This window comes from Vombatus ursinus, unplaced genomic scaffold (genome assembly GCF_900497805.2).
Source record: "Vombatus ursinus unplaced genomic scaffold, bare-nosed wombat genome assembly UNPS02005459.1, whole genome shotgun sequence".
NCBI lineage: Eukaryota > Metazoa > Chordata > Mammalia > Diprotodontia > Vombatidae > Vombatus > Vombatus ursinus.
The window spans coordinates 6857639-6875878 of NW_020945237.1; the positions used below are offsets into that span (position 1 = coordinate 6857639).

The 18240-nt window shown below is 38.8% G+C and overlaps 1 protein-coding gene across 1 annotated transcript in view; it reads right to left on the reverse strand.

The window, feature by feature from the left end:
- The window catches only part of FAM171A1 (family with sequence similarity 171 member A1), a 197083-nt gene that overhangs the window by 83114 nt on the left and 95729 nt on the right, over nt 1-18240 (reverse strand). The window contains exon 2 of the mRNA XM_027847955.1: nt 6487-6714. Within this exon, the coding sequence (XP_027703756.1) occupies nt 6487-6714 (228 nt within the window). The remainder of the gene's footprint in view (nt 1-6486; nt 6715-18240) is intronic.

Consider the following 18240-nt stretch of genomic DNA (forward strand, 5'->3'; position numbering starts at 1 on the left):
AGGATTCAATCCATGGATGCCAATGAGATCAGCAAACAAAATCACACAGAAGTAGAAGAAGGTGCAGAGAGAGCTTTGGGGGCCATCCACTATTAGTAGCTAACAAAGGAAACCGAGAAAGAGTGGTGAGAAAGGTAGGAGCACACCGGATAGAGCACTCTCACAGAACCTAGAGAGAAGACAGTATTAAGCAGTAATTAACTGGGTCAAAGAGTGCAGAGAGGCCAACAAGGACGGGGACTAGGAAAAGGCCATTGGATCTGGCAATTAAGAGATCACTGGTAACTTTGGAGACAACAGTTTCAGCAGAATGATGAGGTTAGAAGTCATATTGTAGAAAGTTTAAAAGATAGGGAGAGGCAAGGACATGGAGGCACCAATTGGAGACAGCCTTCTCAAGGAGGTTAGTCATGAAAGGGAGGAGAGATACAGGACGATAGCCAGAGGAAAAGAATTGGAGACTCTGATTAAAGACAGTCTTCTCAAGGAGTGTAGTGACGAAAAGAGAGTTACCGGGGATGAACGGATCAAGAGGAGCTTTTTTTTTTTTTTTTAGGAAGAGGGAGACACATGTTTAAGGAAAAGGAGAGCATGTTTTCAGGCAGCAGGGAAGGAATCAGCTTAGCAAAATGCAAGGTGGGCAGCTAGGTGACTCAGTGGATACAGCACCAGGCTTGGAGTCAGGAAGACCCAAATTCAAATCCGGCCTCAGATACTTACTAGCTATGTAATTGCAGCCAAGTCACTAAATCCTGCTTGCCTCAGTTTCCCCATCTGTAAAATGAGCTGGAGAAGGAAATGGCAAACTACTCCAGTATCACTGCCAATAAGTGAGAGAGGTGGATGATAGAGGATGGGATAGAATCAATGAAAAAAAGATGAAGATTCAATAAGAGAGAAGCATTTGAAGCATTTCTTCAAAAAGAGAGACGTGATAGATTGTATGCTTTGAAAGCAACGGAGACAACAGAAACACAAAAAAGGTAAAGAAATACAGCAACAAAGGCACAAGCAATGGAATTAATTATCCTAGATAAAAAAGGGAAAATTAAACCTAGAAAGAGAACGATACTTATGGGGTTAAAAATACTGACTACAAGAAACAAATGACAATAAAACACAAAAGAGCAAAAGAGGGACCGCTGACAGATTTTCTAAAAGTACACAGGGAGACAAGGGCAAAAACAGAACTTAAATATGGAGAGATGGAGGTTAGGAGCTTATAGGGGTCCTTTTGCTGGAACTGGGTACAGGACTCCGCTGCATTGCCCATACTTGGAGCTAGGTTGCAATCCCAGGGCAAGGAGGAGCACTAGCACACCAGAACTTGGGGCCACAATGGAGCGGGGACCCTGGTCACAGTTACAGGGTGGAAAAGAGTGCTTATGGTCACTCACAGAGGTCTGAGGAGTGGTGACTACACCTCTCCTTAGGCCACATCTCCTTGGAAGAACTGAAAATTTGCAGACACACAGAAGTAGATCTGAGAGTAACAGCAAGAAAGGCCTGAGGCTTGGGACAGTGCCTCTTTCTCCCCGGGAACAAAGCCCTACTTTAACATCAAGTTAAAAGTCAAGAAATAGGCTGGGAAAATGAGTAAATAACGAAAAAAGAACCTGACCATAGAAAATTACAATGGTGACAGGTAAAATCAAAACACAAACTCAGAAGATGACAACAAAGTCAAAACTGCTACTTCTAAAGCCTCATAGAAAAATGTGAATTAGTTGCAGGCTCAAAACAAATTCCTGGGAGAGCTCAAAAAACATTTAAAAAATCAAATAAGAGAGGCAGAAGAAAAATTGGGAAAAGAAATAACAGCGACACAAGAAAATCATGGAAAAAGAGTCAACAGCTTGGTAAAGGAGGTGCTGAAGAAAATAACACCTTAAAAAGGAATAAGCCAAATAGAAAAAGATATACGAAAATTCACTGAAGAGAAGAACTCCTTAAAAAGTAAAACTGGCAAAATGGAAAAAGAGGTACAAAAGCTCACTAAAGAAAATAATTGCTTAGAAATGAGATTTGGGCAAAGGGAAGCTAATTACTCCATAAGACACTAAGAAACAATAAAACAAAATTGAAAGAATGAAAAACTAGAAGAAAATACGAAATATCTCTTTGGAAAAACAACTGACCTGGAAAACAGATCAAGGTGAGATCATTTAAGAATTACTGGACTACCTGAAAGCCATGATTAAAAAAAAAAAAGCAGCTTAAACATCACAGTTCAAGAAATTATCAAGGAAAACTGCCCTGAGGGTAAAATAGAAATTGAAAGAATCAACCAATCAACTCCTAAAAGAGATCCCAAAATGAAAACTCCCAGGAATGTTAAAGCAAAATTCCAGAGCTCCCAGATCAAGGAGAAAATACTGCAAGCAGCCAGAAAAAAATAATTAAAATACGGTAGAGCTACAGTCAGGCTAACATAAGATTCAGCAGTTTCTACGTGAAAGAATTAGAGGGCTTGGAATATGATGTTCTGGAGGGCAAAGGAGCTAGGATTACAACCAAGAGTCACCTACCCAGCAAACTGCATATAATCCTTCAGGGGGAAAAATGGACATTCAACGAAATAGAGGAATTTCAAGCATTCCCAATAAAAAGACCAGAGTTGAATAAAAAAATATGACTTTCAAATATAAGTCTCAAGAGAAGCATCAAAAGGTACACATGAAAAAGATATCATAAGGAATTAAAAAAGGCTAAACTATTTACATTCTAATGTGGGAAGATGATACTTGTAACTCCTAAGAATTTTATTATTATTAGGATAGTTAGAGGAAGTATACATAGACAGAGAACCTGGGTATGAGCTGAATATAATGGAATGACATCTAAAATATAAAATTAAAGGGTAAGACAGATGGATGCACTGGGAGAAGGAAGAAGGGAGAGGCAGAACGGGATAAAGTATCTTATGTAAGATAAGAGGTGTAAGAGCTTTTACAGTGGAGGGAAAGATGGGGGAGGTAGGGCACAGCACTTGAACCTTACTTTCATTGGAATCGGCTCAAATAGGTAATAACACACACATTCAACTGGGTATAGAAAACTATCTTATTAAACAGGAAAAGTAGGAAGGGAAAGGGGATAAGAAAAGGGGGGCAGGCAGATAGAAGGGAGGACAGATTGGGGGAAGTAGTAGTCAGAAGCAAAACATTTTTGAGGATGGATAGGGTCAAAAAAGAGAGGAAGAGAGAGTAGTATAAACAAGGGGGAAAATAGGATGGGAGGGAAATACATAGTAATTATAAATGTGAAAAAAATTTGACAGCAAGTTTCTCTGACAAAGGTCTCATTTCTCAAATATATAGATAAATTGAGTGAAATTTATAAAAATAAGAGCCATTCCCCAAATGATAGTCAAAGGACATGAAGAGGCAGTTTTTAGAGGAAGCAGTCAGAGTTACCTATAGTCATATGAAAAGTGTGCCAAATCTCTATTGATTAGAGAAATGCAAGTGAAAATTACTCTGAGGCACCACCCCACATCTATCAGGCTGGCTAATACGAGAGAAAAGGAAAATGACAAATATTGGAGTGGATGTGGGAAAATTGAGACATTGATGCATTGCTGGTGAAGTTGTGAACTGATTCAACTATTCTGGAAAGCAATTTGGAACTATGCCCAAAGAGCTATAAAATCATGCATTCCCTTTGATCCAACAATACCACTACTAGATCTGTATCCCAAAAAGATAAAAAAACAAAAAGGGAAAAGGACTTATATGTACACAAATATTTATAGCAGCTCTTTTAGTTGTAGCAAAGAAACAGAAATTGAAGGGATGTCCATCAATTGGGGAATGGCTGATGAAGTAGTAGTATATGATTGTGATGGAATACTATTCTAGTATAAGAAATGACAAGCAAAACACTCTCAAAAAACCTAGAAAGACTTACGTGAACTGATGCAAAGTGAAATTAGCAGAACCAGGAGAATATTGTACACATTATCAGCAATATTTGGTGAAGATCAACTAAATGACTTAGTTCCTCTCAGCAATACAATGATCCAAGATAATTCCAAAGGACTTATGATGAAAAATGCTATCCAAATTTTGATTATATTATATTGAAAAGTTTTTGCACAAACAAAGCCAATGCAACCAAGATTAGGGGGGGAAGCAGAAAACTGGGAAAGAATTTTTACAATCAGTGTCTCTGATAAGGGTCTCATTTCTAAAATATATAGAGAACTGAGTCAAATTTATGACAATACAAGTCATTACCCAATTGATAAATGGTCACAGGATATGAACAAGCAATTTTCAGATGAAGAAATTAAAGCTATTTATAGTCATATGGAAAAATGCTCTAAATCACTATTGATTAGAGAAATGCAAATCAAAACAACTCTGAGTTACCACATCACACCCATTTTTGAGGATGGACAGGGTCAAAGGATTGTTTTCAACATTTATTTTTATAAAATTTTAAGTTCCAAATTTTTCTTCCAGCCTCCTTCCTCTCCCCACTCCCCACCAAGAAAGCAAGCAATCTAATATAAGTTATACTTGTACAACCATGTTAAACGTATTTCCACATTAGTCATGTTCTGAAAGAAGAATCAGCACAAAAGGGAAAAGCCACAAGAAGGAAAACAAAATACAAAAGCAGGGAAAACAGTATGCTTCCACCTGCATTCAGACTTCATCAGTTCTTTGTCTGGATGTGGTTAGCATTTTCCATCCCAAGTCTTTTGGAATTGTCTTGGATCATTGTATTACTAAGAAGAGCTAAGTCTATCACAGTTAATCATCACACAATGTAGCTGTTGCTGTGTACAATGTTCTCCTGGTTCTGCTTACTTCACTCAGCATCAGTTCATTTAAGTCTTTCCAGGTTTTTCTGAAATCCACCTGCTCATCATTTCTTATAGCACAATAGTATTCCATTTCATTCATATACCACAACTTGTTCAGCCCTTCCCCAATTGATGGACATCCTCTCAGTTTCCAATTCTTTGCTACCACAAAAAGAGCTACTATAAATATTTTTGTGCATGTGGGTCCTTTTCCCTTTTTTATAATCTCTTTGGGATACAGACCTAATAGTTGTATTGCTGGATCAAAGGGTATGCACAGTTTGGTTGCCCTTTGGGCATAGGAACTCAAAATGTTAAAAATGTTAAAAATAGTTTTAACATGTAACTGGGAAAAAATAAATATTTAAAAAGAAAAAAAGAAAATTCATGGAGTTGAGAGATGGATTATTTTGTAGATATAATAGCAAGGAAGCCAGTGTGACTGTATTGTAGAATATATGGAGGGAATAAGAAGGAAAAAGAGAATAGGAAAATATGTATGATGTACCCTAAACAATTCAATGGTAAATAGTGAATGGAAAATAATTTCTACAGTGTCTCAGGAAGAAGAGGGGCCTGGACAGAATAGGTAAGGAGGTAAAGGAAAGGAAAAAAAGGGGGGATTCTAGATTCAATGAGGGAAGAAGGTTCTACTGAATAACATTCTCATAGTGGAAGAGAGAGGTTATGCAGTGGCAGATGGGACCTTAAAATGAGTCGAATCTGCTGGGGTGTGGTCCTCTTAGAATATTATCTCTCCACAAACAGATCCTGCCTCAGGAGAAGGAGAATTAGAGCTTTTAGAAACTACTGACTTCTACAAGACTGAAAGAGCAAAAACCTCAAATGGGGGGAAAATCATGGAGTAGTAATTCTAAGGCCACTTCACTTCCCAACAAAATGAGAACTTTACTTTATCTCATTTCTGTATGATATAATAACAACTAAAATAGGAGTAAACACTTACTGAATGAAGAAAGTTATCTAGGTGCAAAAGTTGACACAAATAAGAAGTTAACATTTATACAGTGTGTTAAGGTATGCAAAGCACTTTTGATGAAGAAACATAGCCCAAATGCACAGTCTTGAGTTCAATGATGACTGATACATGGCAGGTTTGGTTATCAGTCTATAATTTTCTCCTTCTGAGGGCACACAATTATCTACAAATATAAATCAGTGAAGGCAAAGAGCTGTAATTTCATTAGCATTTGGATTTCTCCTCTACCAGTACAGATTGTACCCCGTTCTGTTAATTTAGTAGGAGGTCTTTGAGAATTGCCAAAAAATTAATTACCCTGTGGTCAAACTGGTGATGAGCCTCGAAACCAGGGGTGGGGAACCTACTGTCTTCAGGCTTCAGGTTCCCCTCCCCTGCCAGGCTGGAAAAGTTCTCAGACAACAGACATAGACTTAGTCCACTTCTTCTTGAACCACGTCCAGCTTGTTAGGACCTTCCAAAGCTTGGGATTCTACTGGTAAGACCAATAGAAGCCACTGTCACCTCCACACAATGATGAAACTTAAATTAAAATATAACTTTAATGGAGAAGAGAGGACTAAGCTACAGCAAATATAAACTGATAAATATTGGTTATGTAGAGGTCAATTTCTCTTTGGATTCAAACGCAATATATAAGAAATCAGATAGAGCAAAGTAAAACCTAACTTACCAGGTAACCGTATGGGTTTCCATGGTGCAGAATTTGGTACATATGCAGGCTTACTGGCCGTGACGATCAGCTGACTGCCCAGTTGATACTGAAACTTGATGAAAGCTGTGCCATCTGCTCCTGATGTTCCAGAGGCAATAGAGACCTGGTTGGTAAATATCTCAATGAAGGCTTCGTTGACTGACTGATGGGTGCTGGCGTCACTGATGTGGACCTTCAATGTCACTTCTGGAAGAGAAAACATATGTGTTACTCTTGAGGAAACTTCTATGGTGATAATGACATAATACACGATGTTGAAAACAACATCAGGAAAAAGATTTTGCAACCAGTTTAGGAAACGTTAGCTAGCAAATCTTCTCCTTCTGTAGCTTCCCTTTCCTCTGCCAATTTCTCTTCTCTGCCAATTTTCTTCCCGCAAAGTCAACATGGCCTTCCCATGGTCTCTATTATTGTCAGAAGTCATCTTCTTTACTAATATCACCCTTTCCACTCCCACCAAAAGCCAGAGGGGGAAAAAGTGATCACTTTAAGAGTCTGCACACCACACACCATCTGGTGTACTTCCCAGCTGATACTTCAGGGCCTCCAATATATTGCCAACAGGGAAAACCTGGCCAGGAGCATTAGCCAAAACATATTCTGCTACAGAAGGGTCCAGAGTAGGTTATTAAGATTCTAAGCTACTTTCTTCGGTAGCCTTGCTAAAGTGGGATGTAAGGTGGCCAGGATTCTTGTTTTAGTAACCTCCAAGACTGCACTAAAAAACAGTTAAAATATGTTTTCAAGGGCAGAGATTCCTCAAAGAAATAAAGGACTTATGGGGAATATTCTGTGTTCATGACTGGGACCTCCAAATAAAATAAATATGCCATTATTACCTAAATAAATTTATAAACAGTACAACCCCAAATTATCAAGGTCTGGCTTTATAGAGCTAGACAAAATAAAAACAAAATTCATTTGGACGAATAAAGGGTCGAAAATCTCAAGAGAAAGAATGATAAAGTATAGAAATGAAGGAGAAATATCACTTTCAGACGTCGGATTATACTGTAAAGTAAAACTACGTGGTGCTGGCTAAAAAACAGAAAAGCAGTTCAATGGAATAGACTAGGTAAAAAAAAAGAAACAAACATTTGAGCTCAATTACTCAGTGTTCAATAAACATGAAAACATAAATTACTTGGAGATGAATTCTTTATTTGAAAAGGACTACTTAGACAACAAGAACAGATTTTTGCCATATGCAACAATAAGCTCAAAATGGATATATAGCCTGAATATTAAAAGCAAGAGCAAATTACAAGAGAACCATATCAGTTACTAATGGGGGAAAACAATATCAGGAAATCATATAAACAAGAGAAAGGGTTGATCACAAAAGATAAAATAAGTAGCTCAGATTACATGAAATTAAAAATCTTTTACATGAACAAAAATCAATGCAACTAGGATAAGAAGAGAAGCTGTCAATTGGGGGGAAAAAATCTTAGCACCAAACATAAGGGTCTGGTATTCAAGATACGACCAAGAACCCTTTTCCAATGGATAACTGGTCAAAAGATATGAAAAAAGAAAAGGAAGAAATAAGCATTTATTAAGTGCCTCCTATGTGCCAGATACCATGCTAAGTGCTTTAAAAATATTGTCTCATTTGATCCTCACAATAACCCTGGGAGATAAGTGGCATTATTATCCCATTTTACACTTGAGGAAACTGAGGCAGCCAGGGGTTAAGTAAGCCCAGGGTCACCAAGCTAGGAAGTCTCTGAGGCCGAATTTGAACTCAGGTCTTCCTGACTTTGGGCCCAGTATTTTATTCACTATGCCAACTAGCTGCCTCTAATGAATAAAGGGTTCTCAGCATAAGAACTGAAAACCACTAACAACCATATGGGCAGCCAGGTGGTGTACTGGATAGAGCACTAGGCTTGGAATAAGGAATACTCATCTTCCTGAGTTCAAATCTGGCCTCAGGCACTTAGTAGCTTTGTGATCCTGGGCAAGTCACTTCATCCTGTGTGCCTCAGTTTTCACATCTGTAAAATGAGCTGGAGAAGTAGCAAACCACTAGTCAGACGATACAACAATAACATCCATATGAAAGACTGCTCCAAATCACTAAAAGAAATACAAATTAAAAAAAAAGAGTAGGGACTTGAGTATCCAAGTACTAGGCACCTTCTTCACTACCTCCAGACATCTCAAGGATACCAAAGGAAGACTCCAGTTGTCCATTTTTTCATCCCTTACCCTCATCACATGACCAACCTGTGCTAGTTCTCTTCCAATCATACATTTCCCTAACAAGAGCTTTTACTCCCATTCTTTAAAATTCCTCACAGGCCATATGCTGTACCAAACACCTTGAGACATGGAAACCAACAGTCTCCCAAAAACTAAAAATGGGCTCACATTCATATAACACTTTAAAGTTACTAAAGTGTTTTTCTTACCTCATAGCAACCCTGAATGAAGGCAAGAAGGATGAGCATTTCTTAAGCGATTATTTTTATTTCGTAGATGAGGACATTATGGCTCAGAGACTTTAAGTGATTTGTCCACTATTACAGAGCAAGTAAATGTAAGGACTGGGACTCTAGCCCTGGTTCTGACTCTAAGAACAATTCTTTTTCCACTTACAGCACACTGCTAGTGGTAGATGATGTTCAAATACCTATAAAGAAAATTATTATAACTAGGTGCATGGCAAAGCAGATTAAATTTGGAGTCAGGAATATGTCTTCAAATCTTACCTCAGACACTACCCATGTGATTCTGGGCATCATTTAACCTCTTTCAGCTTACTCAAGTTTACTCATTTGTAAAACAAGGAGACTGGATGTGATGACCTCTAGCTTTAAATATAGATCCGATGATAAGTTAGACAATGAATGAGTACAAAGAACAGGTCAAACAGAATAGCCTAAGAAGTTTAAGGAATGAGGAAGTACAGAATTGTAATAAGGCAACAACCATCCCAGCAGGTATGAATTTACAGGGGCCTAGCATCACCTCTTTTTTGTTTCCTTTAAGTCAGTACTCCTTGATGGCCGAGCGCCATCAGCCCTTATAGGGTCCACCTGAAGCCACTCACTCCCTTCCGCCACTTACAGGCAGTACATGGTTCCAATCTCTAGTTCCCCTAAGCTAAAAGCCTATTTGATGTGTTTGACATGCAGAGGTCAAACTCTAGGGGACTTCTGAGTAGGTCCAGGTTTAAAAGGGGGTAGAGTAGGGTCATTTCTATTGAGTCCATAACTCATTTACAAAACACCATGGATAAGCAAATACGGCAGAGGATGAGTAGTTCTGCCTCTCAAAATAGCTCAAAGCACTGGAGGGCTTTTACAAACCAAGTCAATCAAAAGCTTGGCTTGAGCACGAACTAGGTCACATCTCAAGGACATTCCCAGATGAAACAGATTTGAGGGTAAAAAACAGGAGTATAATGGAAGAGATTTGTCATTGCTTCCACCATAATCTCCTTCCATTATCAGTGACGGTGAGAACACCTCATTTGGTTACTCTAACTCTGCTCTGAGTCAAATGAGGAAGTAGAAATGACATTTAAGAAAATGAAGTGAGGAAGGACAACTAGAGCTGACCTACTATATGGGGGACCATCTGTGCTGACAGTGAAACAATCCCGAGAGCACGGAGGCTTCTGGTTACATGGAGTATTTCAGAAAAGGGAAGATACTAAAGGAATGGAATGGAAGAAGCAAAGACTTTAAGGGTACACAAAAACGAAGATCAAGAGGATAGCAATAACTGATCCATATGTTTACTTTCTCATTTTTGTAAAATCTTATGAAATGATCTACATGTAACAGTGAATGTTTATATAGTGCTGTAATGTTCATAAAGCAATTTACATATATAATCTCACCTGATTGGCTCCTCTTAGCAATCTTGTAAGGTAGGTGGAATTATTATCATGCTCATTTTACAGATGAGGTAAACTGAGGCTGAAAGAAGTTAAAGATCTTGCCCAGAGTCACATTTAGTAAATGTCTGAGGCAGGATTAGATAGAATTCATCTTCCTGACTGCAAAGCTAGTACTCTATTGAAGACACTCTTGAAAATATGAGGCAGAACAGTAAAGAGGCAGACGTAGAATAGGAAATCATGGGATTTAGAGTCCTAAGACTGGAGAAGGAGCAATCATGTTAAGTAAAGCACAGGATACAGAATCATAGGACCACAGACTGAGAGTTAGAATGAGCCTTGGAGATCACTTAATCTTTTTGTTGTTTAGCCATTTTTCAGTTGCGTCTAACTCTTCATGATCTCATTTGGGGTTTTCTTGGCAAAGATACTGGAGTAATTCTCCAGGTCATTTTAAAGATGAAGAAACTGAGGCCAACAGGGATAAGTGACTTGCCCAGGATCACACAGCTAGTAAGTGTCTGAGGCCAAATTTGAACTCAGGAAGATGTCTTCCTGACTCCAGGCCCAGGGCTCTACCCACTATACCACTTACCTGCCTCTTCTTTTAGTCTATCCTCATTATATAGATGAAGAAGTTGAGATTGAAAGATTGTCAGTGAATTACCCAAGGTCACACAGGAATTAAGTGACAGAATTGGGATCTGAACTCCGGTTGTGTGACTCCGAGATCAGGACTCTCGAACCATGCTGTCTCCCACAGAAGCCCTAGGTCTGAATCTTGGCACTGCCATATTACTGTCTGTGGCCTTAATTAGGCAAGTCATACTTTACTTTCACACCTAGAAGCAGTTAGGTAGAGCAGTAGATAGAGTGCTGACCCTGGAGTCAGGAAGACCTGAGTTCAAATCTCACCTCAGACTCTTACCAGCTGTGTGCCTCTGTGCAAATCACTTGTCTGTCTCTTTCCTCAACCATAAAATGAGGATAATAACAGCACCTACCTCCCAGGTTCAACAAAAGATAATATTTGTAAAGTGCTTAGCATAGTGTCTGGCACATAGTAGGTGTTTAATAAACGCTTATTTCCTTTTCCCTTCCCCTTCCTTTCATCCTTTAGACCTCAGTTTTCTCATCTGTAAAGTACGACCAGGTTGGACTACATAACCTCTTAATTCTCCCTTCCTGTTCTAAATATCACATCTTAGAAGACTTTTGAAAATAAAATTTTATAGCAAATCACATCTTTAGAGTTAGAAAATTGACTAAAAAGTACAGTATACCACTGTTTACTGGATATTGATTACAAGAAAACATTTGATTGAGTAGAGAAAAATGTAGTTTTAAGGGTTCTCCTCTAATAAGGAATCTTTCATGCCTAAGTTAAACTCATACCTGATTCCTTGATAAATGTAAGCACAGAGAAACCCCTTCAACAACAACAACAATGTGAATATTTTATGCCTCAAGGGAAGCATAAAACAGAAAATGTATGCTCACCCAAGGTACTAACCACGCTCATCTCGAATGCCCAGTGCTGGGTCAAAATGCAAGGGGGATTTCCTACAAATGGTAAGCTTATTTGGTCATTCTTCTTTGTAGAATATATAACATTAAACCTCAGAACATCAAAGGGCCTCATTAATGAGATCCATGATTACTCAAAAGAGAGCAGCTTAACACTCCATACTGGAAAAATGAAATGTATGAAAAATGCTTATTGTGTAGGCTACGACAGGCAGCTAGAAACTCGGCCGATCAAATAAGTCCATTCACTCATAAATCATGAACAGACTCTCAAGTTGGACGATGAACTGGGCAAGAAGGGGAAGAAAGAAGGTTGGATTACATGTAAAAACACAGCATCACACTTCGAATGATTCCAAACTGGTACACAACACAAAGCCACCTCTTTAGCTCCACTGTTTTCTTGGAGATGGTATACAGCCAGAAATCCTGATCTATGGAAAGTCTAGAGGAAATGAAGAGATGCATGGTGTGTGGAAAGACACTGCAACCTATTTCCATGGACCGCTTCTGTGTAAGTGGAATAAGAGATCTATCACCTAGAAAATGTATGATTAGAAATGGAAGTGAGTCAATCCAATGGGAAGAATAGGGAGAATGAGAGATGACAAATAGCTTGAAGCCTATACTAGCAACCAAAAGAATATAAAGACTTAAAGAAAGGCCCCTACCATGTTCAATATGGTGGGTTGGTGGGAAAAGCATTGCCACACATAACAATTAAGGCACTAAAGGAAGGGTCATTGAAGGTGAGGAAACTGAGGAAGGGAAAGGTCAAGTAACTCGCCCAAGGTCACTCAGAAAGTAGATAGTGGAGGTGGGATTAAAACCCACATCTTCTGGCACCAAATCCAGTATTTTTTTCCACTGTACTGCACTGTCTCAACACGGAAATACTCACATCAAAAGGACTACAAATCCACTGGAAGTAAAATGATGAATCTCAATGAATATCTGACATCTTTAATTTGATTATGCTGTGTCTTATAACATCCATCCCTTTCTAATAAGAGAACCACAATGAAGGCCTGGAGAGATTCTTCACTCTTTTTTTCCTGATCTTAGATAGTCATGTATATCAAAACGTGGTAATTTAAAACAGAAAACAAAACGATGCTGAAAATTAGAACTCAATGACAATTAGAAAAACAAATGATGAAGGAAATAAAGTGCAACAAAACGAAGAATCTGACATTAACAAAATAAGCTCTGTTAATTTATTCCAACAATATCAATGCCACTGTATTACAGACTTAAAGATAAATTACATGTACATCTATATATTTTAAGGCAATCACCCCTTCTCCTGGAAGATACATAAATTAACTCAGCTTTTATAACTATAGACATAGCAGAGATTGTGACTTTTATGGGGCAAGTGGGTGGGTGGCTTTTTACAAGGGTTCCCTGGTGATTTATGAAATTTTATGGTAATATAACATTTACTAATATTTAGCATTACAAGCTTTCTGCTATCACATCACTTGCTGAGAAACAGGCTAAAGAGGCTAGAATTCGGAAAGAGCTACAGGGTTCATGAATTAGCAATGGAAAGAATGAGTTCTATTGTGTTCAATGTCCTAGATTTAGTACCTGACTGTCTTCTCAGATATTAAATGAATCCTAAGAAGTGGACCTTTAAAAGTTGTTAGTAGAGCTCTAGGATAAAAATTCTAGTCTTACCCACGTAAGCAAATCTGTATTCAAAAGAAATCTGCTCAAGTCCTAAATATATAAAGATATCCTTATTTATAGGCACTAAGGCAAATTTCTGGTTTGCTAATTTGTGTATTCTTGACCTCTCTGAGGCTCTTTAGATCTACAGTCATATAGCCTGAAAAGACAATCTCATGTTTCATAAAATTACAGAATATCAAGTTAGAAAAAGGTCATTTTACGTAAGAAGAAACTGAGGCTCACAAAGACAACGTAACTCATCCAAGGACACAGAATCACAGAATTACTTACAAAGGCCTTCGGAGACGTCCACTCCAACCCACACCTGAACAACAACAACAACAACAACAACAACAACTCCCCTATAACATACTATACAGATGAGCATCCAGACTTTGCTCTAAGATTTCTAGTGCTAGGGGTAGCTAGGTGGCACAGTGGATAGAGCACCAGCCCTGAAGTCAGAGGGAGCTGAGCTCAAATTCAGCCTCAGACACATTAGCTGTGTGACCTTGGGCAAGTCACTTAACCCCAATTGCCTCCAAAAAAAGAAAAGAAAAGAAGAAAGAGTCCTAGCACTGGGAAACCCAGTACCTTCAGAGGCCCAGGACCCCACTTTGGGATAGTGCTATTAGGAAGTTTTAAACTTATATTAAGCCTACACTTGCCAATCTGTAGTACCTAAACATAGTGACTAGTTTTTGCCTCAGAGGTCAGGTTAAAAAAAAACAAAACAAAAGAAAAAAGGTCTCATTTTCCCTCCCCCCTCTTTCAGCTTCCTTTTGTGTATGGTTCCCCATTAGATTGTAAGCTCCTTGAGGACAGCAGTTGTCTTTCTTTTTTCCTATCTGTATCCTAATGTTTACTGATTATCCTTCTTACATATGACAAAGATGCTCTTTAATATTTGAAAAAAAAGTCCCATCTCTCCTCAGATTTTTCTTCCTCAGTTTTGTCAAAGAACTCTCTGCTATATTTCCAGGACCCTCAAAATCCTGGCTACCTTCTTCTGGGTGTTCTATTTAAGCTTATCAATGTCTTTAAAATGTGGTCCCCAAACCGAAACAAATCAAAAACAAGGAGATCGATGTCAATGGATTGCAGAGTACATGGAGGTAAGATGTAAAAAGATTAGAAAGGCCAGAAAGGGCCAGGTTATGAATGGCTTTGAATGCTAAACAAAGGATTTTATATTTGATCTTGGAAATGATAAAGAGTCAGAGTTTACTGAAGGTGGAGGATGGGGGTAGAGAGGCTGATATGGTCAGACTTGTACTTTAGGAAGATTAATTTGACAGATGAGTAGAGGATGTATTGTAGTGGGGAAAAACTTGAGGCAGGAAAAGTAGCCACCAGGTTATCATAATAGTCCAAGTGCCTACATCAGGCTGCAGGCAAGTCACAGGGGAGAAGGGGGAGTAGAGGAGAAGTTTTTCAAAGGTAGAATCAATAGGAGATTAAGGATTAGACTAGACATTAGATCTAGGAGGTAGAGAGTGAGGAACAGGGTCCCAGACTCGGTCATTAGAAGGTCAGAGGTATCCTTGACAGTAACAGCAAAGTCTGGAAGAGGGGTAAAAAAAGAGAAGAGATAATGAGTTGAGTTTTGGAAATGTTAAGTTCAAGATGCCTATGGGACATCCACTGTGAAATAGGCAGTTGGAGATGTGAGGCTGGAGGTCAAGAGATAGGCTAGGGGTGGATAAATAAATGAGGATCATTAGTAAAGGCAGGATAAGTGAATCAATAGGAGCTGATGAGATTACCAAATAAAATAATATAGAGGGAAAAGAAGAGGACCCAGGACACAGCTTGAGGAATCCCTATTGTTAGCTGGACATTTGGATGAGACACTAGATGGCTCAGTGGATAAGGCACTGGGCCTGGAATCAGGAAGACCTGAATTCAAATTCAGCCTAAGTCACTTACTAGCTCTGTGATCCTGGGCAAGCCATTTAACCTCTGTTTGCCCTAATCCACTGGAGAAGGAAATGGCAAACCATTCCAGCATCTTTCCCAAGAAAACCCCACGGATGGTACTGGTATGCCATGATTTACAGGGTCACAAAGAGTCAGACATGACTGAACAAAAACAACCATATGGATTAAAATCTAACAAAAGAAAATGAGAGAAGACATTCTAGAAAAAGAAAACTATTAACAAAGGCAAAATAGTGGGAGGGAAAAATGATAACTGTAAGAGACAGTAAAAGAGAACAAACAATATGAGACCAGAGTATGTAGCAGGGTAGTTACAGAAAACAAGTTTGTTTGTTTTTACTTTTTGCTGAGGCCATCGGGATTAAGTGACTTGCCCAGGGTCACACAGATAGCAAGTGAACTCAGGTCCTCCTGACTCCAAGGCCAGAGCCCTATTCACTGTGCCACCTAGTTGCCCCAGAAAACAAGTTTTGATAGGCAGAATAGGACCAGTCAAGGAAGGTGCAGCTAATAAAATAAGATTTGACATGATAGTAAATAATGAATAATTAAAGGTTTGAGTGCAAAAGAATGTTATAAAGGATAGCAATAGAGATATCCAATAATTCATAGGAGAAGGTAACCAGGAAAGAATGTCTTCTGGCCATTAGAAAGTAATACCATCCAGTTGCAACTACTTTAGGGAAGGCTATCAGCCTGCAGGAAACAGATAATGACAAACTGTATAAAATCCTCATAAAACTCAGCCTCCAGTCTGTTGTTCTGACCATATCTTTTTACTTTGCTTCTTGAGAAATGATTTGACACTGGTATTGACTCAAGCTTTGATCTGGATAGTGCTGTGTGCTGCTAATTTATCAGTTTATCACACCCTATTTCCCAAGCAAGTGAATTCAGCTTTAAGCATCCACACTAATGCTTCTAGTCTTTCCTTGAGCAGCTGTTCCTTTTTGAATATTGATTCTAGACTGCTCTGCCTGGGGAACTTTTCAATGAACCCCTTAACATCCACCAATCACTTTGGAAGGAACAGTACAAAGAGGTGCATGAACACATGAGGCCTCAAAGTTTACACCAATACATGGCTTATGAATAATAGAGTGAACCTGAGATCTCTACATAAGGAGGTAGACAGAACCTCATGGGCATAGTTGATACTTTGTGGGATGAGACTCATGCCTGAAACATGATAGCCTTGTTCAAGAGAAACAGAGTAACTAGAAGATACTGAGTAATAGCACCCTCTACTAAAAAGAGATAGATTTGTGAAAATCCCCAAATCTGAGAGGGGAAGAAGGAAGGAGACCATCTGAGTATAAAAGGAGGGAGAAAGAGACACAATATCTTTGTGGAAGTATATTAAAGTTGTTGTTCTGTCATTTTTCAGTCGTTTCTGACTCTTCATGACCCCATCCGGAGTTTTCTTGGCAAAGACACTGGAGTGGTTTGTCATTTCCTTTTCCAGTTCGTTTTACAGGCGAGGAACCAGAGAAAAATGGAGTTAAGTGACTTGCCCAAGGTCATACAGCTGGTAACTGTCTGAGGCCATATTTGATCTCAGGAGCATGAGTCTTGCTGACTCTTCCAGGCCTAGCACTCTATCCACTGAACCACATATTATAGTCTACCTGGTCAAATGGAGAAAAGAAATGATTAGTTTTGGGCATAGGTCACAAAAACGGCACAAAAGTAAGATATAATATGGTGGTCAGAGGTAAACTTTTCTAAGCAAACATTTGCTGGAGGCAGACTTTTCCTAAAAACTGAATATCCAATACTTTCTAATTTTGCTTTACTAACCAATGTAATCTTTCAGTACATAAAAAGGAAATGACAAGGGCAGATGCTTTTTTAGACATGATTCTGACCAAAAAGGACAAAATGACACTAACCCTGAAAGAAAGGCCCTATATTATTAGTGAGTTCGTGACAGCAAAGGACAGGAACCCTGGAGATAGTCTGACATTCTCCCCCAGACCTCAAGATTTCCAGAAGTTCTGAGGAAATAAAACCATGATTCCATAGCCTAAGAATCTAAAAAGAAATCCACTTAAGACGCCCTCAGGAATGAAATTCTGGTCATGTAACTGCAAATGATAGTAAAGAGAGGAAAACAGCAGATGATTTAGAAAGTGGCCACACAAGGAGCTCTCTGGTGAACTTGGGTTTTTTAAAATACACGTATAAATGATGGAAGCAAAGACTTTAAGTGAGTAAAATATCAAAAAAAAAGCAAAATTCTCTAAGATAGTGTCAGGAAGGCTAAGTTTAAGAAGGAAGGGTCAGTTAACCTACTGTTTGGAGAGGATGGAGTGCTACTAATGCCAGATTGAAATGACTCAACTCTTAGTTTATGTCCTTTTTCTCTATCAAAGGAGAATGATTTTCCTACTGAGGATGCTAAGAAAAAAGGTTATGAAAGAAAACAAGAAATCATCCTAAGGAAGTTCAAGTCACCCAGCCTCGTAAATTCTCTTTCAGGGGGCTGAAAGGACGTACAAACAAATAGAACTGCTGAGTTGCTCTTAAGGATCTCTGCAGAATCCCAGAGTAGAATGAACAAGATCCTCTTTGTACTATCGGAAGGGTAGAAGTAACTGGGAGACAGATGTGAGGGAGTTCAATATTGGGAGAGACTTTCTAACAATCAGAACTCCCCACTGTCCTGACTGGGGGCTTCCTCAGTATCTCATTCTAGACCCTGACTCTAGCCA